This window comes from Gallus gallus, chromosome 8 (assembly GCF_016699485.2).
Source record: "Gallus gallus isolate bGalGal1 chromosome 8, bGalGal1.mat.broiler.GRCg7b, whole genome shotgun sequence".
Classification (NCBI taxonomy): domain Eukaryota; kingdom Metazoa; phylum Chordata; class Aves; order Galliformes; family Phasianidae; genus Gallus; species Gallus gallus.
The window spans coordinates 23,228,661-23,253,584 of record NC_052539.1 but is presented as its reverse complement, the minus strand read 5'-3'; the positions used below and the strand labels follow the sequence as shown (position 1 = coordinate 23,253,584).

The following is a 24,924-nucleotide window of genomic DNA, read 5'->3' as shown; positions in this document are numbered from 1 at the left end:
CACCCCCCGCGGCGCTCCCGGCCCGGCGCGGCGCTGCCCATCGCGGTGGCGGCTCCCGAACAAAGAGCCCCGCGCGGTGCGGTGCGGCGGGGCGAGGCGCCGCGCTCACTTACCATCTTCAGGCCATTCCACTCCATCTGGGATCGCCAAGATGGACCCTCAGAGCCCCTCACCGAGTCGGAAGCAAAGAGAGCGTTATGTAAAAGCTGACATTCCTTCTTACAGCGCGGCTGCCCAGCGATGCAACAAAATCGACATAGACTAGGCGCTGCAACACACACAGCCTCCTCCTCTTTTTATGAGGTCATGACAGGAAACTCTTTGAAATACAATATGCAGCATTTACCGAAGCTCATATAAATCACTCGCTTTTAAAATTACCATACCTATTGCGCAGTCCACCAAAAGAAAATTACCAATCTCGAGGCTTTTTTTTTTGTCCTCCCCTCTCCTCCCCCCCCCTCCCCCCCCCCCCCGAGGATTTCGCATCTCCGAACGCCGCCGTGCACGCACCCCCCGCTCGCACAAAGCCGCCGTCCCCGCGCCCGCCACGCACCGCCCGGCATCAGCGCTCCGCTCCGCTCCGAGCGCACCGCCGCCACCTCGCACCGAAAGTACATCCTTTATTAAAGGACGCGCAGACATTAAATATGAAAGGGAGGGAGGGAGAGAGAGAGGGAGAGAGAGGGAGAGATCATGGACAAGCACAGCAAGCCACCCCCGTGTGAGACAGGCGGAGAGCGATGCACGTTTGGGGAAATCTATGTCAGCCTCTACGTCTACCTCTACAGACACCCGCTGCGCCCCGAGCTTAAATCTACCAATACCTACCATAACCATTCTTAATGGCAAATATTGGGTCTTGAAAGGCTTCAACTCTTCTACAGACTGGCTAAGGTTTCGGGGACCTGACTTTTATTGGTATTTGTTAAGATCCACCAAGCACAGTGTGCGCAGCGGGCGCGGGGGGCGCGGGGCGGGCGGTGGGGCCGCGCTGCCCGCTCGCTGCTGGCGCTGCCGCTGCTGGCGCTGCTGCCGCCGGCCCCGCGCCGCGCCCATTTATGGCCCCATCTGTCAGCGGCGCCCGCGCGCTCATTGGCCGCCGCCGCGCGGGGAGGCGTCGCGACATCAGGTGCTATTGAAATGAGCCGCCGCCAGATTGACGGTGTTAATGAGCCGCTGACCTCCGCCCGCCGCGGCACCGGGCGGGGTTCCGAACCGCGCCGCCGGTTAAGGCCCGCGCGGCCCCTCAGCGCCTCGCCGCGGCCCTCCCCGCGCCCCGCGCCGCCGCCCGGCGGGGAGCCGCACGCGAGGCCTGCCCGTGCGCCCCAACGGCCGCGCCGCAACGCCCCCCGCTCGGTCCGGCCCTCGGCAGGCATTGTGCTGAGCGGAGCGTGCCCAAGTTCACCGTGCGCACACACACACCCCCACACCCACGGCCCTCCGCTGACAGAACCGCCGCCCCACGCAGCACATCTCATCGCCCCGAGCGCGGCGGGTTAGTGACAGTTCTCACAGAGCAGCGCGTTCGCATTCCATATTCTGCAATTCCTCACTCACAGGTTGGCCACGCCAGCAAGGCACGGCATCCTTTCATCACTACTGACCTGGAGTTCGCAATCACCCACACTAAAGCATACCGCTCTACACACACGCAGCGTTCACCTCATTCCACCATTCGGGCGTTCCTAGCAGTGAAGTCGGTCCCTCACAGTTCAGTACTAACGGGAGTGCTCCCAAACCTGAGGTAAAAGCAGAGCAGTGGGACGAGCAGTGCTACAAACACACAGAGCTCCTTCTGAGAAGGGCACCTCTGTACAAACCACTACACACACCTTCGGAAATATGTAACTGGATAACCACTGCTCTAGAAGTTGCATTTTATTTTCCAATATAGATGCACCCCCTCGGAGCGGCTCAGCTCAGAGCTGACATGCTGTACATTTCACATTTCTTTCAGTCATACACACGCTCACCAAACACGCAAATACAACGTATGAAATACAGTCAGATTACAAAGCCCAGCTCCAAACCGACCCAGCACAGAGAAAATCGCATTTACAAGACATCACACAACCTAGCTGTGGAATGAGTGCTGAATTCAATTAAAATAGGAACAATGTAAGGAGGCTGCAAAGGGTTTCTCTCACCGTACCTCTTTTTGAGCACATTTCTAGCTTGGTAAAAACTAGCCGAGATTAAACTTGCCCGGAAGATCCGTTTCCTAACTCGAATATTGAGGTGACCCACTCACCGAACACACCAGCATCACAACGCTATGGAGCCGCTTTATTACCATACATTTGCGTGCGAATATACATTGAATACTGAAGTTAAATTTGTAATGCAAATTTTTTTACTTAAGGTCTCTTCTGGGTTATTAACAATTAGAGAAGAAAAATCCAGAAATGATTTTTTTTTTTAATGTCTTTTCAGGTTCAGCTTACTTTGTTGCTATAAATTGGTTATGCACATCAGAAGATTCAGCCATTTTTCTGAAACAGTAATTGCACGCTGCTCTCCTAAATAAATACATCAGCTCTTTCGTTCCTCTATAAATCCAGGTGCTCTGCACACCGACCGCGTTCCCCAACAGCACCCCACACACAGGCTTTCCGAGGAGCACTAAAACAAACGCACAACCGTCCTCAGAGGCCTCCCTCTGTAAAGACAAAGGCAGAATCCTATTGTTGAAAAAGTCAACCTTATTCTCCTCTTTCCAATAGTACCATTTATCTCTCGGGGTAAGCGCCTGGCCACGGCATCACAGTTGTGACACATTCGTAAAGCATCAAATTCTCAATACAGCCCCTCCAGAATCCACCAGCGAGCATATTTTTAATGCAGTCTTCCATCCCCACAAAATAGAAACTTGTCTTAAACAGCTAATCCAATATCAAAATGAAATCACAGGGTTGTTTCCCAGCCCCCCCCCCGCCCCCCTCTCCTTACCATAAATGAGCAGTTTCTTGACTCATTAATGACAGTTTCCCTTAAAAGAAGTGATCTCATATCACTGAGCCCCTCTCCACCACGCATACATCCCAAAGGTTGCGGGTATCTTAGCATCAGTAGCCGCTAGCAAGCTCTCTCATACAGAGCCCAGATGGACTATACCAGAAGCCAATTCAGCGTTAATAACTACCTACTCTGTGCAGTTTAGAAGCCTTACGTGGCATAATGTCCTAGGCAACAGCAGCCGATTGAAACCGCAAATAAAAGACAACCCAATTCTCCAAAAGCATCAAAAGGAAAAAAAAATCATAATAAATTGAAGAATGATTTTTTTAATCTCTTACTTTCAGAAGATTAATCTGAAGCCTTCATAAACATAGGAAAAAGGAGAAAAAACAGATGCTGCCCAGAAAAAGTGACAAAATATTACCTCATTATTTAACAAAGCAGCATTAAGCGTCCTGCTGATTTCAAACATCTTGCCACAGATTCTGGTTAAGAGAAACAGAAAGAATCCTTTGCAAGCCCTCTGTCTGCAAAGGGTTCTTCAATTTTCTTGCGCACAACAGAATAGTCAATATGTTATTTCCCTAGAGTTCGCACATTAAAACATCTAGTCAGTGAGCTGAATTTTCCCCTTATCACACAGTAGACTCCTGTTATATGTACTGCTCTCTTTGCAAGATTAGCCTGCCCCAAACATGGCTGTTGTTTAAACTATTCTTTAAAGTAACAGTTCACTCCATAACCACCAGGTGGGCAGTGTACACAGATTCAAGTAACCATCTTAAAGATTTCTTCTCAGAATCGCTTTAGGTTGCGATATACAGCGGAACCCACACCCCGACACTTATCAAGCAAGAGAATAAAATGCACATCTATGATTTAAATACACATATATGGTTTGCACCATTTTGTGCACTTCCCTCTCCAGAAGCAAGCTCAAATAAAACAAAAAATCCAAAACTTTCAGCATTATTTTTTTTTAAAGGGACCTTAAAATGTAAGCAGGACCATTTCATTCAGCAAAAACGGACTAAATGGTTACACCCAATCAGTTCAGAGAACAAGATGTAATTAGAAGGAAAAAACGCACCCATTGAAATGGTCTGTATTGCAGAACAAAATTAGCATCAAGTTCAGCATGACGATGTCTCAGGAAAACACAAAATTCAGCATGTAAATAATTCACGTGTGGGTAGAGTCTGTTAGAAAATACTAACTGTACCTCCAAGCAAATTTGCAGACAACTTGATAAGATAATGCCATGACGTAGTTTGGCTTAAATTCATTTATGAAGTCACTGTTGCACGCACCAAAGCACATCACTGAAAAATGCATGGGAAGGATACACTTTTCAACAGCGCATAAATCTCCTAATTTATCAAATTCCCCATTCCCATGTCTGCAAGCTTCACAGCCCCCCCTCCCCCCCCCCCCATCCCCTCCCTATTTAAGGCCAAAAACCTCAAGGAATACTTCCATTACTATAAAAAACAAATTTACTCAGTGCTCTACAGCAACACCCAGAGGCCTGAATGAGATCGGGATCCTTTGCACTCTGTGCTATACAAACTCTTAAAGTTGCTTCCTACGAAAGGATTTAGAAACATGCTAAGAGAGCACAAAACAGAAGTGTGAGAATGAACAAAGACAAATACCAAGTGCCTTTGTGGGCCAGGACGGATAGCTATGAGAATTATGGGATCTCCAGCTACTACCTGCACTAAGGCAGAACCCCAAAGGTTATTTACTGCGGTTAAATAATAAAAGCACGATACGGACCAGGGCTCCTTTGGATTTTTCACCTACAAAGTATCAGCTAATTCTTTCATACACAGCAATCCTTGCTGAGTAAGTACACACAGAGTAGCGGTTTCCTTTGTTGGCCTTTAACTAATATTAAAGTGATGCAGTAATGACTTAACCTTCTTGAATATGTATTGAGTTTCAAGTCATCCCTTTTTATATGAGGAGAAAGGTTATTTGCATCGATTTCTGTTTGCATGAAATAAGCTTATTTTCTCATTCACCATATGCCTTGAACACTAATTAAAAGTGTCACTTTCTTCTAATGTAAAAGCATAATCATTCAGTAAATAAGTACCCTTGGCTTTCTGGACTTTGTGATAATCTATTTAAGGACTTTTTATTTCCAGGTAACTTCAGTGCTCGGATTACTACCTCCTCTTCTGATTTCAAGTGAAGTGTTTTATAAATATACATTTCCCTCCCTTCCCTCCTCCTCCCCCCCCCCCCCCCCCCCAACAAAAAAGAAAAAAGAGCTAGAAGTGCATCTTTAAGGCCCCACGCTCCTCTTATCCCGAGGCAAATCCATCCAATCAATATGAAACCATTCACATGCCACCATCTGCCAAGCTGTAGAGCAATGTGGCTGGAACAGACCTCTTATAAAGCAGCAGTAGTCTCATTTTCAGTCTATTAGGAAAGCACCAGAGCTCTCATGTGCAAGGACACAAAACTCCAGCTCAGGCTCTTTCACACCAGTTCCTCTGTGCACTGCTACATAACTCCTGTAATTTTGCTGCTTGAGTTTTCATGCTAATCATCAAAGCATGAGGGAGGAGAAAATGATCAGTAACAGTCCTATTTCACTGCAGTACAAAATAAAGAATTCAGTTTAATTCTATCCTAATATGATTACAGCAAACCATTTAAGTGCTGCTGCCTGCGAACTACAGCCTGACATTTTCCATCGCCTCGTTTTCCACTCTTCCAGAGGACTGAACATTTACACTTTGAACTACGTTTACTCTTCCTGAAGACGTTTCTATCAAAGTTAGTCTTTGATCAGAACTAAATATTATTTTGTTGTTTGACAGGTGGGAAGGTGCAGGTGGATGAGGAACAAAGGAGATGCATGTGAGAGTAAGAGATGGATTTGAACTCTGAAGTGATTTAATAGAAAACAACAAGCCAGGAAAGGACATTACACAATGCCAGCACTAGGGTTTGCCCTACGCAGTAATTCAAGAACCTCTGCAGAAAGTCTCCCCTTCAAGCTATCACATCAACACTATCTTTAACAACAGTGAGCTCACACAGCCTTTTCATCAGCAGATCTCACAGTAAATTAAGAATTCATCCACCACTTACAACATTGGCAAACTCACTGCATGAGTCTAGCTTAAAAAAAGCATTAGAAGACAAAGGGAACATATCAGGGCACAGCAACTTATTAACGTACACAAAGAAAGTAGTTCACCTCTTAAAACCATCCACAAAATGACAAGAAAATGTGAGAAGCTGCCCAGGAAATTCAGGGATGCTGGAAGTCGTGAAACCAAACAGAAAAAGCCAGGGCCAAAGAGCCCATGGCACCTCACTGCAAATCAGACTTCAGCAAAGAGAACAGAACAAAACAACAACCAAAAAAACCAGTCCAACAGATCACTCTTAATAGGTACAGGAGTTGGGATACAGCAGAGCAGAGGTTACTGCTACTTGAACAGCTTACTATCTGGCGTGTATATAAACAAGCTTTTTTTTTTTAACTAAGTAGTATTAAAAACCCAGCAAAATAAAACACCTCACCAGCCACCTTGTGGAAATCAAGGCACTGCAATGCTTTTTAAGCAATTGCTCTTTGAGGTTAGTGAACTTATTACATGTTAAAATTAATTCTTTTCCTCAAACATCTCACTATAGAAATGTATAAGAATAATAGTGATGATGCACAGCTGGAACAGTTTTTGAGGAGACAGTAGCTGAAACAAGACAACTGCTGTGGTTTGGAGCTTTTGTTCCCCTCTTTGATTTGATGAGCATCTCACAAGGACAAGAGCCCATCACTGCCACCTGTTCTGTCCCTGTAGTGAGTGGACCCACCAGCAAATGAACAAACCCTAGGCTGATGCAACATGCTGCCCATGTGCTGAGGCTGCCCCCAATGTAAGGAGACTAAACATGCCATGGAAACCCTGTCACCTTTTTTAACTGGCATCAAGAATGACAAATCCAAGAGGAATTTGGGATCTAGCTCCTCAAAAGTGCCAGGAGTAAAAAGACAAGAGATGTAAAAAAACAGGTAAAAAAAAAAGCCCTCCTACATACATACAGGTCTAAATGTGGAATTTGATACATAAACCTCCCAAAGAAATCATAACTCAGCTGCTTTTGAACAAATATGCTATTTAATGTTGCTTGCCCACTTTTTTTTTCCATGCCTTATGAGATGTGTAATTTGGATGCTGCATTGCTGCTCTAAGTATCATACACCAATTTTCCACAGACGGGTATATTTGCAAATCCCTCTGTGGATACTTATGTGTGAAAGCTGGGAGACTGGAACAAAGCTCCCAAGGGCACGGAGAGCACAGAGGTAACAAAATGAGTAGATGTAAATAGCTCTGATCACGAGCAGAGCCTCAGCAATGCACTCAGATTTGGACATGCATGTAGGGCAGTGAATAAGCACACATCTAAGAATCTGGTGACAGGCCAGGAAGCTCATCCCACACCAGCTGCACAGGGCTCCTGAGGAGGCAGACAGCCCCACTAAGGGCCAGGAGGGCTGGGACACACAGGAGCAGCACCTGACCTACACTTCCCACAGCTGGTATGGGCATCACAGCTCCACTCCAACTCTCAGCAGACAGACACCTGGGAGACCACAGCATCCCTTGGTCATGGTGCTCTTCCCTGGCCAAAAATCAACGCCTTCTAAAGAACCCAGATGCACCGTGCTAAAGTAAGAGGCAGAATATATTCTAGGAAGACACGTTAATAAGAGAAAGCCAATTCTTTCCTCCCTCTCTGGTTGCTTTACTTTTGCTTCAGAAATACACAATTCCACACTTTCTCTACAGCTTGGTTTCCTTCTTTTAAATTTATGGATTTTCAAACTTGGATTCAACAGCAGCCATCATGAAATCTGCAGCTTGCTTTGCCATCACTGTGAGCAGAATTCAACCCTTCCTACAAAGAGAGGGTAAACATCTCTACCTGCTGTCAGTTTTGCATAATAAAGTTTGCGAAGTTTCAACCAAGCACAAACGAAGAAGTTTTCAAAGATTTATGACTGCATTTTTAAAATGTATTTACTTGTAAATAATGAAAGGACTTAGACACTGAAGAAGTCTAGACTTGCCAGGGAGATTTACAAGAGTTCAGCCATTTTTAATGTGCCTATGCATGAGCACAAAAACCCTCATAGAAGTGGAAGCAGATCCCTTCAACAAGCAATGCCTCATTTTAGAGAGGCTGCTGGGTTTGGTTTAGACTCTTCTGTAATACAGCATTCTACACATCTTGCACTCAAGCCAAATAATATCAATAAGAACAAAGCTAAAAACCTGAAAGGGGGATTAGTCAGGTGACGTTTCCAAGCTTTGAGACAGTGATCAGAAGATCTGAGGAAGATGTGAGATGGTTGATAGGGGAACAGAAGAGATGTGTAACAGGAATCAAAGGAGACCAGCAAGTAGAGTGCAGAAGGGTTACATCTCCTTCAACCTGCAATTACACAGGAAGGATATAGAGCCAGGGAAGATACAAAAAAAAGACAGAAACAATACAAATTGTTATTAGTTGTCCCATTTTCTTATTAGAACTGCTGGCTCTTGGAGCGTTTTAGTAGTAGTAGGCAGAACATAAACCAGTCTTAACATTTCACTTTTAAAAAGTCTCAGTTCCAGCTGGGTCAGCCTTATCATGCACCTGCAGTAATGGCCATGCTACCCAAACCCAAGGTACTAAAAGGCAAAAACAAATTTGAAGTGGCTGAACTAATAAATCAAGCTTTTCTCATGTCCCAGAGCTTACAGTCGTTCTTACAAGCATCTCCACGTGAAGCTTCTCAACTACACCTATTTTTTATTCCTTTCATTTTATAGACAGACGAGTAAGGGTTAAAAATCTGCTTGAAGGATACTCCAAGCCCCAACTCAGGGACAAATGGCTCCCTCATGAACATGACTCATACCTCTTTATTGTGCAATCTAGATTCCAGAAGTGACAATTTTATAACAGTAACAACAGTAAGGTACAGAGAAGCTAAAAGGTGGAGGAGAAATAAAGCAGGCACAGTATTTCAGGATGGACCAGCAATGATTCTGAACTCTCCATACTGAGACACAAACAGGAAGGGGTTAGAGAAAGGCAACTACAAGAACAGAGGAAAAATCACAAGGGGCCCTTTCTCCTCAGGATTTACACTGCTCATGTCTTAGGATCTGGATGACTCTCACTGGTTTGAAAGACTTCAGTTTTTCCTACCTAACTCTTGCAAACTTGCAAGTGCATTTATTACTTTCATTACTTCTTGCACTATCAGACATATCCTTGCAAATACTTCCTTTGTTCTTCATCTGCCTTAATCAGTGGACATTTAACACTATTTTAAAAAGGAAACCTATTCCAAATTCATTTGTAGCAATAAAAACTTGTCTAAAGGTTTAACTTGCTAACAAAATGACTTGGGTTACAATTCCTAAGTAATACATCCACAGTGCTTGGATTTCCAGGGAAGCCCCAAGAAAAGGGTTCCAACTCATCCAATTTATAACTAACAGGACAGCAACAAATTGCATCAAAACAGCTGCTACGAAAAGCTACCCAGCTACAGGCCATCTCCCTGCAATTTAAGAGTACTTCACTCCACTGTTTGAACAGATTTATAAGCTTCCAAGCAGTTTTCCTGATATTTTATAAGGATCCCCCAGTGCAACAATATTTCTTTTAGTAGTATCACTGGATGCATTGTAACCTCCATCTAGGGACACCCTGCTCTGCTCAAATAAAACTTAATTGTTCTTCTAACATTGAACAATGAAAGAAGTTTAAACTTACCGAATCAGGTTCTTATTTTTACCATTTTCCATAGTCCCAGTGCCAACAGTAGCACGTATCAAGAAAGCAAGCAACCTCTTGGAAAATATTTCAAGAGAGCTTGAGTAACCTACACCTAGTGAGCAAAGAACACATTTCCTCTGCTAAACCATGCCAAATGAGATTTACTCCTGCCTTTGTCACCTTCCATCTACCACTGGCTATGGCACAAAGGCTTCAACGCTACCAGCACAGAATGCTGCGCGTCTCCTCACACCCAGATTGCTTGAGGTACAAATCTTTTCCCACTGACATCAATTCACAACTCCAGTCTTCACCATCAGGACACTCCACATACACTGCCATAATGCCACAGGCTATGGAAACACCCATGATGGGGATCATACACTGCACACATTGCTGACAGACTCAAAACTTACCAAAGCAACAAACTCTGGAATCCCATCACCCGCTTTTCCCTGTGGAAAGCAGGGCCAACCTTTTCATTGTATCATAAGATCATAACAGTAATTTATTAGAAGAATCTGTCAGAACTAGACACTATTGCATGTTTCCTAAGCTTTTAAGTAATGAATGAAGGAAAAGCATCTGACAGATACATCACATCACCTACACGAACCAAAATAAAAAGATACTAAAAATGTTGTTGAAGACAACATGTAAGAAAGTAAACACTAACATCCTGCTCCAAGTGCTTGCACAAGACTGACAGGAATAGTTTTAAAAATACTGCAAGCATAATGAAGGTTCTGCTTTATTCAGATCCCAGAAAAACTTCAGTTCCTACACAAGAGATTGCTTGTAAGGTACAGATTAAGACAGACAGGCCAGATGCTCTGCAGCCTAATTCGCTCATCAGCACTTTCCTATCCTGTCCACAAACTCAGTTTAACCATTCCGTTAACAGGTGACCACAGAGTACCACATTGACAGGTTAACAGAAGGAGGAAGCAGCATGTCACTCAATGGCAGTCCCATACCACCAGAGGATCCCCAAAGCATCATTCAATCCTAAATAAGCAACACAACCTGGCAAAATTTCAGCCAGGTTTCCAAATGAATGATCTGCAGAGAGCAGCATTAGGTTCAGAGAAGCAAGCAAGAAAAGCTTCAGATCAGGCTGCAGCTTCCAGGCCTCCCCTGCCTCACTCCTTGAGGAGTCCTCTTTGTCTCAAGAGGGGACAGGAAAAGCTATGACCTCTGGGAACACCTTTCAGAAGGTATGGCTGGTATTTCTGATATCATCGTGAACACCTAAAGGGTAAGATAAGCAAGATGCACACACAGAGACAAGAAGTACATGCCTGTGCTACACTGCAGCATCCCATTATTACAGATGATTTCTTTAAACTCCTGTTTCATAAAGGGTAGTTAGTTCTGGGTGCTAATAACCCTGATTCAGAACTCTACTCAGCAATGTACTCATTAGCTAGACCATCTGTGTAAAGGGAACAACCTACGCTGTCACAGCACACAGAGCCTGGGGCTGACCTTAATATCTTCCCCCACATACCAGCAGAGGACAAGAGAGAAGCCTGGCATCAGTAGCTTCCTTTCCTCTACTGGAAGAAGATGTCTGGGCTAGCAAGCAAGCTTCACACTCCTCAGGTCACACCGCCAGCTGTGGGAAATGCACTGTAGCAACTACTTTCCCTATAGTCCTGGTGGTAAGGTGGGAAATTTGGCTGCCCTGTTAGTGTTAAGACATCACAGGACTCTGACTTAAAAATAAGAGACACTTGAAAGGCTGTGTGAAATAGGCCCCCTGACATTATTCACAACCACCGCAAGTTAGCTGATGGACTGGAAAGTACCCAGCATGACACAGAACCACACAAGTGTACAGCATTTGTTGCTTTTCATCTTCTTGCTCCTTCCTCAGTATCGCACATCTACCTACAAGGACAAGCTACCACAAACTGCACAGCAGGCTCTCCTGCAGGTTCTTCCCACCTGCATGCAAGTCCTCCTCGGGACTCAAACCAAACCGCTTGGGTGACCCATCACTGCAGGAACAGCCTTCCCAGACACACACTGAAGGACAACAAAACAGTGAGGACAACCCAGCAGCAAGTGAAACTGCAAGTTCAGATTTTGTTTTTTCAAGGAACTTAACTCTTCCAGAACCTGTTTTACTGGTCAAGAAATTTCACAAAGCTGGTAGCAGTTTAGCATCTTTGAAACTCCTACCTTTCTGTCATTCACACCAGACAGGCCAAGGGGCTAGAAAGCCATCAAGCACAGAACACAGGACCAATAAATAAGCAAGGTAGAGTAAGGACTGTTCTTAGAAAACTAGGATTAAAAAAAAATAAATCACCAACAAAAGCTGTTTGAAGACACATACACTTGAATGAGGAATGATTATAAGTTACTGACAAGTGACAGATTTGGAAACAGGAGTCTCAAGTACATGACCAGGCTCATAAAAACACCTCTGTAATATAAGCTTGCTAACCTCCAATCTAGAAACAGCAACAACCTCTAGCAGTGCCACTAGTACTCAGTTCTACACTGCGCCATAACATGATTTGGGACAACCATGCCCTACACACCCAAAGCAGCTAGAACCAAGTGCTCTGCAGACCCCCCAGGAAACTGGGAGCACCCAGGCACAGGCCAGCTTGCAATATTCCTTGACAAACTGAAGCAGGTAAGCTGGGGATATTATTACTTCCATAAAATAGCATGCATAAGGTGAGTAAATCTTCCGTAATCTACAGCTAGACATAAAACAGTGTACTCTGGCATTCTGCAGCTAGTCAAAGAACATGCCTAGAAGAATGAGGTTTTGAGGTCTTAGAGGGCAATGTGCACAGGAGATGGGCAAGCCTTTCTTGCCCCAAAGGTGCCAGACCTTCTTTTGTATGTAGGAAGCCTCTCCAATAACAGTGTTCCTACTAAATTATAACAGTTTTGATATACCTTGGAGAATTGGGGTTCTGCATAAGCAGTGAGCAAAAGCTCAGCCAAAGGTCACCTCACATGGGCTGCTGCAACTAGCAAGGATGTCAAAGTGCACAAAGTGGGGTGTGAAAACACTTAGTACAAATTTTCAATTGTACCTTCTTAAGCACAAATAAACACGAGAAGGATACAGGCTTGCAGGGAAGATTAAGATCCAGTATTTATGTATTACCCACAAGAAAGCATCAGCAGCTATATTTGTTTTATAGCAGGCCAGCGCACCTAGCTGAAAACTAGAAATAAAGGCAAGCTTGAATAACAAGATGCAAGGATTCTAGCTATACATTGCAAGGAAGTATGGAGGACAACGGTTCAAATAAAGTCAACTGTGTTGGAAATAGTGCATGAAATCCCAGAAGTGACAAAACTACCAGTCAGTGAAGAAGATGAAAGGAACCAAGTGGAAGAAATCAATCAAGAAGAAAGATTTTTCTCCTTTTTTAAAAGGCAGGCAAGGGGCCAGATAACATAGGTGGACACACACAAAAACAACGCCACAACATTAGCTGTGAGTACAGCAAATGATAAATTTAATAATAAACTTAGACACAGGGACAGATTTGCTTCAAACTAAGGAATGACAGCAAGCATTGAGGGGTGCAAACAATTTTTCTTGCACTGGAAAAGAAAATTGTTCTAATGCAAATGGATGAGCTGATTAACAAAGCTTGCAGAGTCTGTTGTGAAAGACGGGTGAATGGAGAGAACCCGAGGGAGACACTAAGAGCACGTAAACCAAATCAGGGAGCAGCTGACTGCATTTAGAAGGAAGCAGCTATAGGAGCACTTAGAAACACGAAAACAAGAATATGACCTAGGCACAGTAAACATGCTGAAGTGGACGGGAATACAAGGCATCTGTTCATTGTATTCTTGAACTGGAGAAGTATCAGTGTAGTTTCACCAGTACCATTTGTTATTATTACTTTTGACAATCAGGAGGAGGTAGGGGATTATCGGAGCTATTATTTTTTACTGAATTCTTAGAAAAATTACATAGAAGCTATGTTTACCTTTTCCAGCACTAAAACCAACTGTTGAAAAGGGAGAAAAACCCCTTAATTTATGGAAATCCCAAACTCACCCTCCCATGCATTAACTTCATATAATTACAAGAACAAAGGCTGCATATTTTCCTCTATTGTGAGGATATACAAGCATTTTTTTCTTGAAAAATAGTTTACTACGTCATTGAAATTGCAGAAGCATCTGTGCACTTTGGGGACTTCAAACATTGCATCAATTACCTGAATAAATAATGAAAAGACATTGTGAATAAAATGTTTCATCAAGCCCCGTTCACAAGTCAATTGCTTTTTGAATCTAGTAATATACTGTAATATTTATGTGCTATTCCATTTTGCAGGAGGTTAGGAGTTTTCTGTGCTTCTATGCTATAGTTACTACAGTTTGGGGACACAAACTGCTAGAATACAAAGGGCTACAGGAAGCATAACACACACTTAGATCCTCCACTGTAAAATCTCTTTCCACACCAAAACCAAACAAAGGAAGCATCAAAACTGCAACTGCAAGCAAAGGGACACACCAAGTCCCACCAGCAGGTCAGGCCAGTGACCAGCACTTAATGCTTTAAAACTGGGTCCCCGACAAGCAGTGCTCGGTCAGGGCAGAGCACGAATGCCTGTTTGTTGAGCTGTCGTTTCCAAAGAGTCTCTGGCTGGCACCTGGAAACAGCACAAGCATAAGGCTGATTATCATTTCTGTAACCCCAGAGGAAAACGATCAGGCAAGATGTTTGAGTAAGAGCAATGCTGTTCGAAGGCAGCATTCATAAACAGAACAAAGACTAAACAAAAAGCTAAACAAGTACATCATAATTAACAACAACCACCAAACTTTTAATTAAGATATGCAAGAAAAATCAAGGAGAGCTAATTAAAAAACACAAGCGTATATACTTCCTTAGAAAAATCTGAATTGGTACTGCAAACTAAACAGGCTAATTGTAAGTGATCGCAATTATTTTGTCACTGTTACGCAGTTTAGGCACGATTTTACAGCCTGCCGTTTAATCCTGATCTTGTTTGTACTTCCCTGTTTTCTGATGCAAGATCCTCCCAGCCAAATTCTCCCAAAACTGAGCAAAACTGAAGAATACACCACAGAAACTCAACTTCGCACAGCAGGCCTGTTTTGTAATTAGTCGGAGGCACTCTTTCCTGTGTAGGACAGTATTATTCTCACAAGGCCAGAATTCTAATTATGGTGCACTCCCCCTATTCACTCTGAACAAATCCAGAGATCGCAGAAGCAGGTCCTGATGCATGGCCACATTAGGGCCACTGCACTCCACCTGCTCCTGTATCCAGGCTGCCTGACCAATGCAAAAAGAAGATGCAATTTCCACATATTTTTCTGGTAGGTAAGAACTTCCCTTAAGGCAAAAAAATAAAAAAAAAAAAAAGAACTTAGAGATAATAATAATCTGACATTAAGATGCTACTTCTTTTCTCATATAGTACCCTTCCATAGAAATATATCCACTTGGATTACTACACCAATTCTTCAAAATGGTACCGGGCCAATCTGATCACTACCAGGTAGTTAATGCTGGCAGAAATGAGCCAAGAAGTTATTTAAGAACTTATTTGTTACATACCTATTTCCAGAAAATTAAACTTTAATATAGCAAATAACTATAATAATCTCAAGTCCGCCTAAGAGGAAAAAAGGTTAAAAAAAAGAAAAAAAAGGAATTACCACACAAAATGCCAGAACGCCAACACCAAAGTGATTTACAACTAACAGCCTCCATGTCTCCCCAGAGCAGGGGAGAAATGAACCCATCACCCTATCAAGGCCAGTGCAGCTGAGAAAAAACTATCTTTTAAAGTTCTTCCTGTGCCAAAATCCTACTTTTTGAAACGCTTTTAAGACATCTAACACACAATAGGAATGGACGGGCCAATGGAAGTCACGTGCAGTGCCCTCCCTGGGCCCGTTTTGTTGGCAGACGCCGTGCACACGGCTGCGGGATGCTAACGGTGCTTACAGCCCTCCCAGGTGGGGCTGCACACACCGCCAGCTTCCTCACACACAGCCCTGGGCCTCCATTTTCACAGCCCAGCCCACGGCCGCCTGCTGCCACTCCTCATTCCAATGGCAGAGGAGAAGGCTCATTTCGGCACCACGAAGGCCTTATCACCTGCACAGCCATGAGCCTCACATCCTCATCAGTCTCTTTTTTCCAAGCATTAACTGAATTCATTTGCTATGACTTCTTTTCTTGCTTTCCCCTAAAGCAACTCCAAATATCAACAACAAATAAAGTATCACAACACTTTACACCTCCAAACGCTACCTGATGTACAAATCCAATGTACTTCTCACTGCTTCAGCATTCCCACCACATCCCTTAGCACAGGTGACAAAGTCACACTGACTGCCCGTGCAGTTCCACACCCGCCGAGCCGCTCCCTGTAGCCCCGCAGATATTTTAAACAAATAAATGAATGGGAATGGCTTAAAAAGCTTACTTTAAAGATCCTAACGGCTCTCGCGGGTCTTTGTTTCGCAGCCACACGCAGACAGGTGTGGGCACACAACAGCCTCACCGCACCTGTGGTACCGCGGCACGTGCTGGGGCAGCACGCGCTAATTGGCGGCTACTTACAAACGCATTACTCGCGCTAACCTCACTACACCGAAACTGAAACGCTCGAAAAGTTCACTCGTCCCCCCCCCCCCCCGCCCCGTTTACATGCAATATCGCAATAAGCAACGCTGCCGAGCACGAAGCGACCTGCTGCAAGACCTTAACTAATTGCAGCCTTCTCCCACCTCCCCCCACCCCGCAAAGCAAAGACCAGAAAACTCCCCGAATCCATTTCTCAGCCGTCTCTTATGAGCCTCCCCGCAAACCCCGTGGAATCCCCCCCACTCTATACTCCCCCCATTCAGTGCTCCCCTCACGCAACGCGCCCCCCCCCCCCCCGCAGCCCCCTCATCCCGTGCCTCACCGCACGGTGCACGCGCATCTTCCGCCGCGGGTTGCAGGACGCGCGGACTCGGCGGCCCGAGCAGCACGCGCGACGGTGGCTCCGGCGGCACGTGGCGGCTGCGGGGTCTCCCGCGCTGCAAAGCGGGGCGGGACGCGGCGCTACGCAGCGACGTGAAGCGGCGCCGCCATCTTGTCGGCGGCAGCGCCCAGCAGATTAGGGCTAGGGGGAGCGGGGCTGGGCCTTTTATCTCGGCAGGCGCTGCGGGGAGTCTGCTCCGCGTTCGGCGGCGGCTGCAGCCGGGGGAGCCGTAGGGGAGGCCGGGGTGGGGAGGGAAGCCCGCGTGGCTCGGTGAGCCCCGGGCGGGGTGAGCCCGGAGGTGGGTGCGTGAGGGGAAGAACCGAGCCGGGGTAACGTACCCAGCGGGTCTGCAGGCTTTGCTCCCTCCCGGGGCCGCGACGCATCCAGGTGCCTCGCGGAGTGGAGCTGGAAATAAATGAAAGGCAGCCGGTGGGACGCAGTGCGTGCAGACCCCCTGCCTGGGGGTGCTTCCGTGCCGCCAGTGACCTCCTCCGATAAAGATGTACAAAGAAGAATTTTGAGCAGGTTAAAAAGCCTCTTTTTCAATCAATGCTCAAGGAACGGATAAGATGATGTGACACAAATGTATGATCGTGTGCCACAAATAGAACATTGTGGGAAGCTTTCCCTTAAACATAAGCTTTGTCCTATATTTTTTCAAACAGTTTATTTCCTTGCTGTGTAGGTCATTCTTAACATTAGGCTAAATTTAGCCAAAGATGCACCAACAGCAGAGACAGACCGCCTGGGGAAGCTGAGCAGGGTGCGGGCTGACTGCCTGGCCTGGGCAGGGGGCTGGCTGCAAACCGTAAGCTTTTTTAGTGACTTTTTCTCTGGAGCTCGATTAGGGGTAATAAAGCCGCAGCTATTTAAATAAAATATCCCTGGAAAACTAGAAGTTTATAGTGTGGTTTGTCTGGTACGCTCGTGCTGCAAGCCTGAATGCGACCTGCATTAATTTCAAGGGTATTTCTACCATGCAGCGAGGGAGGACTGTAGCCCTAACATCTCAGGGCTTTTGAAGATCTGTACCTGGGACTTCAAAACAGGGGTCTAATCTCTGCTTCCACTAAGGATGGCAGAATTTGTACTTGTTTGTGGACTTTGATTTCAGTTCTTTGTGTATAAATTTAGCTGTGGGCGGGGTATCCTCGTCCAGATTTTTCCCTATATGCTATACATAACAGAATGACAGAAAGACATACATGATTCTGTGTCAGATTGACAATGAATTGCATTTGCTAGCAAATACTGGATCAGATCCATCTGTTTCAGAAATTAGCATAGCAGCAATTTGTTTGTTTGGCTTCATCTGTCTATTAGTTTGGTCAAAATCCTCATTTTAGAGACAAACTAGAACATACAGAAAAGACCTGTGATATTGTCTGTGCAGGCATCCCGTGAAACAAATTATTCTAAAAAATGAGGTTATGAAATGCAATTATCAGAAAAGTAGACAGAGCTAAATTAAGATTTTTTTTTATGGAAACAAGTTTGATTTTTTTTTTAGTGCATTCTAACAGTCTTAGTATATGAAAAATCTCAGAACCCTAAGTGATACGCTGATAGCAAAATACTTCTCTCCAAACCTAAGTTGTGTTGCTGTACTTGTAGATACTCCACACCTTTTCTTTTGGTTTATTTTGACAGAATTAAGGAGATCTTTCCTGGCTCAGCCTCTAAAGCCATCTTTCGAAGTGGTATTGATATTCTTAAAAATTGAGAAGTCCAGTTTCAAACAAGTCAAAAAGGACATAGTCCATTAAAATATATCACCTAATGAGACCACAGCTTTTCTAAAACCATTTCATTCTGAAGTCCTGTATACCTAAAGTAAATGACATCTTTTAGAAAGATGTGGTGGGTTGTTTTGTTGTTGTTTTTTTTTTAATGTACAGTATATTGAATCTGCATTTTTCCATATTTCAGTTGTTTCCAATGATATCTTAGATTATTGAAAAAACTACTTAAAAAACTATACTTAATATTGGTTACAATGCAAATATATCTCCACAAGCGTAGGAAAAGGTCTGCATCGCACTGTTAATGATCCTTATGTGATATTTGCTTGTTGATACGAGCCTGGATTCATATGACATTCCTAACTGTCTTTTAAAACTGTAACAGTAAATAGTGCTAAGAAGGTCTTCTGTAATCTTCAGAGTACAGACTGAAACTGTTATTCTAAAAAACACAAATCTAAGTAGGTCTGTTCAAATATGAAGAAATGTGGATTGTTATCAATATGTTTCTTACAAATGAATAGCGCTAATATATATTTTTAGCTATGTAATACGTAGAGTAGACTTAGTTCATTTTCATGTCGCTTCATTTCTTAGTTACATATCAAAACCACCAACAAAAACACCTTCTAAAATAAGAACTTACGTTTCTCCTTCAGAAAAATGGTCCTATGGTAGGCAATGAAAATGCTCTGAAGTCTCAACTCAAAGGATGTGAGGGCTCATTCTACACAGGAATTAGGAAAGCACCTGTGTTGCTTTGTCTACGCACATCTGTCTCTACCTGAGCATCTAATTCATATTACTCCTCCCACAGTCCGCCCCATTTCTTTGTCTAATCTGAGCACCCAACAATAGGCTCCATAGAAGTTTAGGAACCTGGGCTGAATGGAGGGGGCGTGATTTGCTAATGAGAAGTGGCTTACCTGGTTCACTGCTGAAATCATCACAGTTTGATTGTATTACTTTACGATGAATAAGAAATACTAATGTTGGTGACAAAACCTAATAGCTTCACAGGGCTATATTAGCACGATGTTGAAATCTCCTATTCAGAGTATAACACTCTAAATCAATGTATTGTTAATGCACACCACTTTTTTGAGTAAATACCAAATGTTGTCAGAAGTAAGTATTTATGTGTTTTATGCAATAGAGGGAGAGTACAATTTTCAAGCTAAGCGTAGAAACCCATTACAAAGCTTATCTTTGCAACTGACTATAAGAGCTATAAACACATAAAAGGCTTGAAGGACATCAGATACAAACTTTGATTCTTCACAAAGTCAAAACTCCCATGCAACCAATGCTCTAACAGTGAGTATGATCAGGACTGCTAATAAACTCTATGGCCAGATTCATTCAGAATTTTCATTTAGATCATGTTACAATGTATTGAGTAGTGTTTCTTTAAATTATAATTAGATATTGAATGTAAGGCAACATGGTATTATAGAACAGAATTTGTTGGATGTTTTATTATTACATAAGAAAAGGCTTGTAAAAATGTGGCTTTGGGTCTGCAGCTTCAGGACAGCATCATTTTGTTTATAATAGGAAGGCTAAGAGGTTGTACTTGTGTCACAAGCAAGATGGCTGAAAATTCTTCCAGCTAAATAAGGATTCTAGGCTTCCATACCAATTTCAAATTTTAGAGGGAAACTATTTTTTTATTAATCTTCTTGTCCAGCTCTAACCATAATGCATTTAGCCCATCATAGCACTATAAGATTTAGTTAAATGTCTTCCTGATTTTTGAAAATATGCAGAGATGTTGCTCACTATAAATACTGACCATGACATCCAGTCATCGTAAGCTACTGTATAGAGAGGGGATGAAAATGACAGTGGATCCCACTGAAGATTAGCCTTAAGGCTCTTGCTGGTTTTCCTTAGATTCGGAATAGTAGGAGTTGGGAGGAAGAAATAAATAAAACATTTTTTTTGGAAAGCAGGTGACTTTATCACAGCACTGATTTAAACCATGAAGACTCGTCTCTGATCAGTCCTTTAGCTGATCAGAAGAATAGAGTTACGAAGTGAGGTTGGTTAAGAACTCTCCACACTACCCCCCAGGTGTCATTTATCAGTAAATTCCTGCTTTTCTTTTGACTGTTACTGCACCTTCTCTGAAGTTCTTCACATAATTTAGTCAGTGAGTCCAACTGATTTATCACAGTCACACAAATGTGTTTTTGCACCATTCACTGAATATTCCAGTACAGGTCTAATCTCATTTGGATTTATTACGATTTATCTTGGATTAAGCATTTATCTGCTAAGGATTTTGACCTATACTACGAGGTACTGATGAAGCATAGGAGTTCAGGAACTTCTAAGCACATTAGAATGAATCAGCAATGTTCTTTTTTAACACAGACTTCACACATTATCTTTTTTTTCAATCAACTTTGCAACATCCATACAGGTACATTGAATAAGCATCTAATTTTCACTTAATACAGCCAGTAACCTGGAAGACTCTTAGCATGCAGTAGGAGGAAAGATGCATTTAATTAGGAGCGGCTTAAAAGATCAGGCCTCGGAGCCACGTGACTTCATATTCACTCTGCCTTCAACAACCAGTGTAACATAATTGTTCGTTTTTTATATACCGATTTAAATGTCTTTCCTTCTTTTTGAACTGTATTTTGACAAGTCTTTACCTTCTCTTGCTACTTTTTGTGGTTTACACAGCCTGAAGTAGAAAAAACAACAACGCAACCAAATGAGGACAAAGAACAAATATGAATTATCTATTTATTACCTTCCTGGCCTCTTAATGTTATTTTTTTTCTTATTTGGATAGGTTCATACTGCTTCCTCTACTGATATACATGGTGGATTCCAATCCATTCCATTGGATTCCATTCCAATACTGGAAGTTGAGTGTGGTATTCTCATGTGATTAAAAGAAGTTAGCCTTTGGCTTTAGTTTGTGGCAAAGCCACCAACATATACCAAAAAGAACTTCTAGATTTTTCCATGCTTACTAATTCTGTATATTTATCATATTTTAGAACTCACATTTCCTACCGCTTTAATTGGGCAAGAGTTAGAGAATTGGAGTGGCCACTTTCATTTTGTATGTAAGCTTTTTTCATAGCTTGTCTTTTTAATTCACGATAACACAGCACAGAGTGCTTAAATACCTTAAGGAAGTCTTTGGTAATACTAGAAATCAGACATTGGATATGAAACTGCACAATTTAACATGTTTACACACTCTTATTAAAGGAATTAGGAAGAAAATGTATGTTTCATTTCCAGTATGCATTTCTACAGTTTGCTAAATACTGTCACATTTAGACTGTGCAGTCATGTAACAAATGACTATATTGTAGTAGTATTAGTCATGTTGAGGACTCTCCTCGCTTACCAGGGAGTTTACAGTATGGATGTAACTAAAGAGATGAAACCTACGATTCTAAGAGAACAGTAGCTCCTGTACATCTGAATTAATTAAATGGAATAATGTAATTTGACCGTGTTTTTCATGTGAACATTTTATGTCTCATTTCTTTACAGCATTGGGGTACAGCATATTTTGCACATCTTACCATTCCATCATGGAAGGCAGGTGCACTTGGTCAAGCATGGCATACCTTGGTCAATCCATGCTGGCTACTGTTCATAATCACTTTCTCTTCCTCCTTCTCCAGAAATTACATCTAAGGATGTGCGCCATTATTTTCCCAGAGAAAAGCAAATGCTGACTAGCCCATGGGTCTCCAGGTTATCCTTCTTGTCTTAGCAGCATGGGATTTTGGGTGGATTTGTGTGTGAAATCAGACTTCCACTTCACAGTTAAGAGATTTGACATAGTCCATAATAATATGCTCCATATAAACCAGGATTGAAAAGTCTATAAACAGTTATTGATCTCCACATGCTACTGAGGAAATTTTCCAAGATCAGTGACAGCTTGGAATCACTGGCATTTTAAAATTATAGATCACTGCTTCACTTTTTTGGCATTAACAATCTTGCATTATGGCAATGAACATGTTAGATGTGCATAGAAAAAAAAAAACAAAATGCTTTTAACATTTTAGTATTTTTTGTTTGAGCAATATTAAAGATAGAAATTTCCTGATACAACTCAAAATAATCGTTTTGTTTATTAAAGATATATATGCATTAAGATGAAGTTAGGATAAGAAAAATGCTTGTTTGTGTGAAAAGAATATCTGCTTTCTCTACACAAACATCTCCTGAGGTTTCTTTGATTCATACCTGATTATGTTAATGACTAAACCAGGTTTTTACTCCTGGTAACACTGCAGAATGCCTACAGTTATAGAAGAGTAAAAATAATTTTCCATCTGCCCCAAGTCCTTGGCAGTACAACTCACAGTCATTTTTTTTCCTGAAATTATTTACAATGAGGAGGATTGGTTTCAAGTCATTGTCCTTATAGACACTGTCAAAACCTCTTTGGGCAGCCACTGAACTTCCCTATAGTTCAGGAGACACTGTGCACTTACCTCCAAAAGGGCACATTTTACATGATAGGAAAGGGTGTGTTTATAATGTGTTAACATGTTATGTGTTAGCTGTTAGTGCACGCTACAATCACCTCTTCGTTCTTGATGACAAAACGTTTGGAAATCCTGAGCTTGTTGCATGCTGCCTGAGGTAGGAAGGACCTAATGCTGTTCCCACAAGGAGCCCTCCAGCTGGTGAAGGATCTGCTTTGGTGCATTCTCAAGGACATTGCATATGCCTTGGCTGGAAAGGTGATGATTTCTATGTATTGGCTGGGAGAAATGAGAAAGGTAAATGATGGGAGTGCTAGTTTCATAATTTCCTGTATTAGATTCCTGTACCACAAAAACACGTTTTAGATAAGTTTTAAGAATTTGACTAGTAAGATTAGTTGGCTAATAATGTTTAAGGGCAAAAAGAATGCAATAGAAAATGTTAAATCTGAATCTGCAAAGAGGAAGCAAGCATTGTAAATGATAGGCTGCTTTGAACTAAGAACTTTGAATACAGACTTGAATTGTCTAAAATACAACAGGGCTTGCTTTATTTCTTTGACAGCATCAGTTCATCCACAGTCTCTCACAGCACAGTATATGCAAAGGTATCTTTATTTTGCTATCTCAGTTTCTTTTAGGGAATGATTTGTGATCACTTATCTAGCATTAGGAGTACAGAGACTTTCAGATTTCTCTTAAAATATGTGGTATTGCAAACAACGGATATAAAATGAGATTCACACACATAGCTTTGCTCGTGGCCAAGAACTCTGTTGCAATATGCCGGAAATCCAAACATCCTCCTACTCCCAGAGCCTTGCTGACAGATCTGCAACAACTTCTTTCTCTTGAAAAAGCTACATACAGAATCAGAATAAGAAATAGAGAAGCGTGCTTATTCTGAGAAACTAATCTAATCTATAAAATGAAGGCTTAAGAGTCCTTATCAATATGAAAATTGCATTTATTTTTGAAAATTCTACACTGTCAGGTAACATATAGATTATTTACCCTCCCCCCCCCCCAAAAAAAAACACCACAACAACCATGAAGAGTAAACCTTGTCATTCCTGAAACAGCAACAACAGCAACCCTTAGGATTAGTGTCATTGTTTTCTTATATAGGCATTTAGACTGACAAATGGTTTGGTTTCTGCGTAAGTACAGGGGTGTGCATTAATGGAACTTGATACAGAAATAGAACCTTAGTTCAGCAGATCCTCCTTTGTAGAAAAACCAATTAAAAAGCAAACACAAGGGAATAGAAAAACAAGTAACTTTTATAGGAACGTATTTTTTACACAGAGCATACTTTGCAAGAAGTGCTCTATTAGATACTACATATTTTAATTAGCTGTTTAGAAAATCAAGTTGACAGTGTCCTTTAATTAGTAGACATTGACTTATTCCACATGTATTATGGCATAGAGAATCTTATTAAGATAAATGTTTCTCTCTGAAGATACAAAAAAAAAAAAAAAAAAAAAAAATCCCCTATCATTTGTTTGCCTACCATCAATACGTCTGCTATTTAAAGTGATGAATTTTAGTCACATATTTAATTAGCTAATAGCTGATCTCACTGTAGGGTCTTGATCCTCCTTGCATGTATTCTTTCATCCTCTAAAAGTCTCTGGTTATATCTTGTTTTTGAAGTTTTCTTTTGAAATTGTCCTTGCTACTTTCAAACTTAAAATGCAGCAAATTAAATTAATAAAAGTAAAAATTATTGTGAAAACATTTAAGGTTTTGAGTACAGTTGTATATCTACTGTTCATTATAATGCATTGCTAGAGGCTATGGATTTAAAAAACATTTATAAATGTTGAAGTTAGTTTTTCCACTTGGATTGCTTCAGATACTTGGTCTGAGAGAAAATTATGTGTGCTTTTAAAGGCTATTCGCTCATTTAAGGTTTCTGTG

General features: G+C 42.3%; 1 protein-coding gene across 19 annotated transcripts in view; it reads right to left on the bottom strand.

The window, feature by feature from the left end:
* Positions 1-17,341, bottom strand: part of ELAVL4 (ELAV like RNA binding protein 4) — a 75,658-nt gene extending 58,317 nt beyond the window's left edge. For 3 of the 19 annotated variants that reach the window (XM_015290956.4, XM_025152754.3, XM_040704501.2), the window contains exon 1: positions 16,716-16,892. In XM_015290956.4, coding sequence (XP_015146442.1) covers positions 16,716-16,733 — 18 coding nt within the window. In that variant the 5' untranslated portion in view covers positions 16,734-16,892. Of the gene's footprint in view, positions 1-113; positions 292-386; positions 623-831; positions 1,035-1,665; positions 1,697-2,952; positions 3,119-3,385; positions 3,594-16,232; positions 16,315-16,715; positions 16,893-17,113 lie in introns of those variants that run through there. The other 16 variants (XM_015290949.4, XM_015290951.4, XM_025152752.3 and 13 more) reach the window with 9 other exon arrangements.
* Between the last annotated feature and the right edge of the window lie 7,583 nt (positions 17,342-24,924).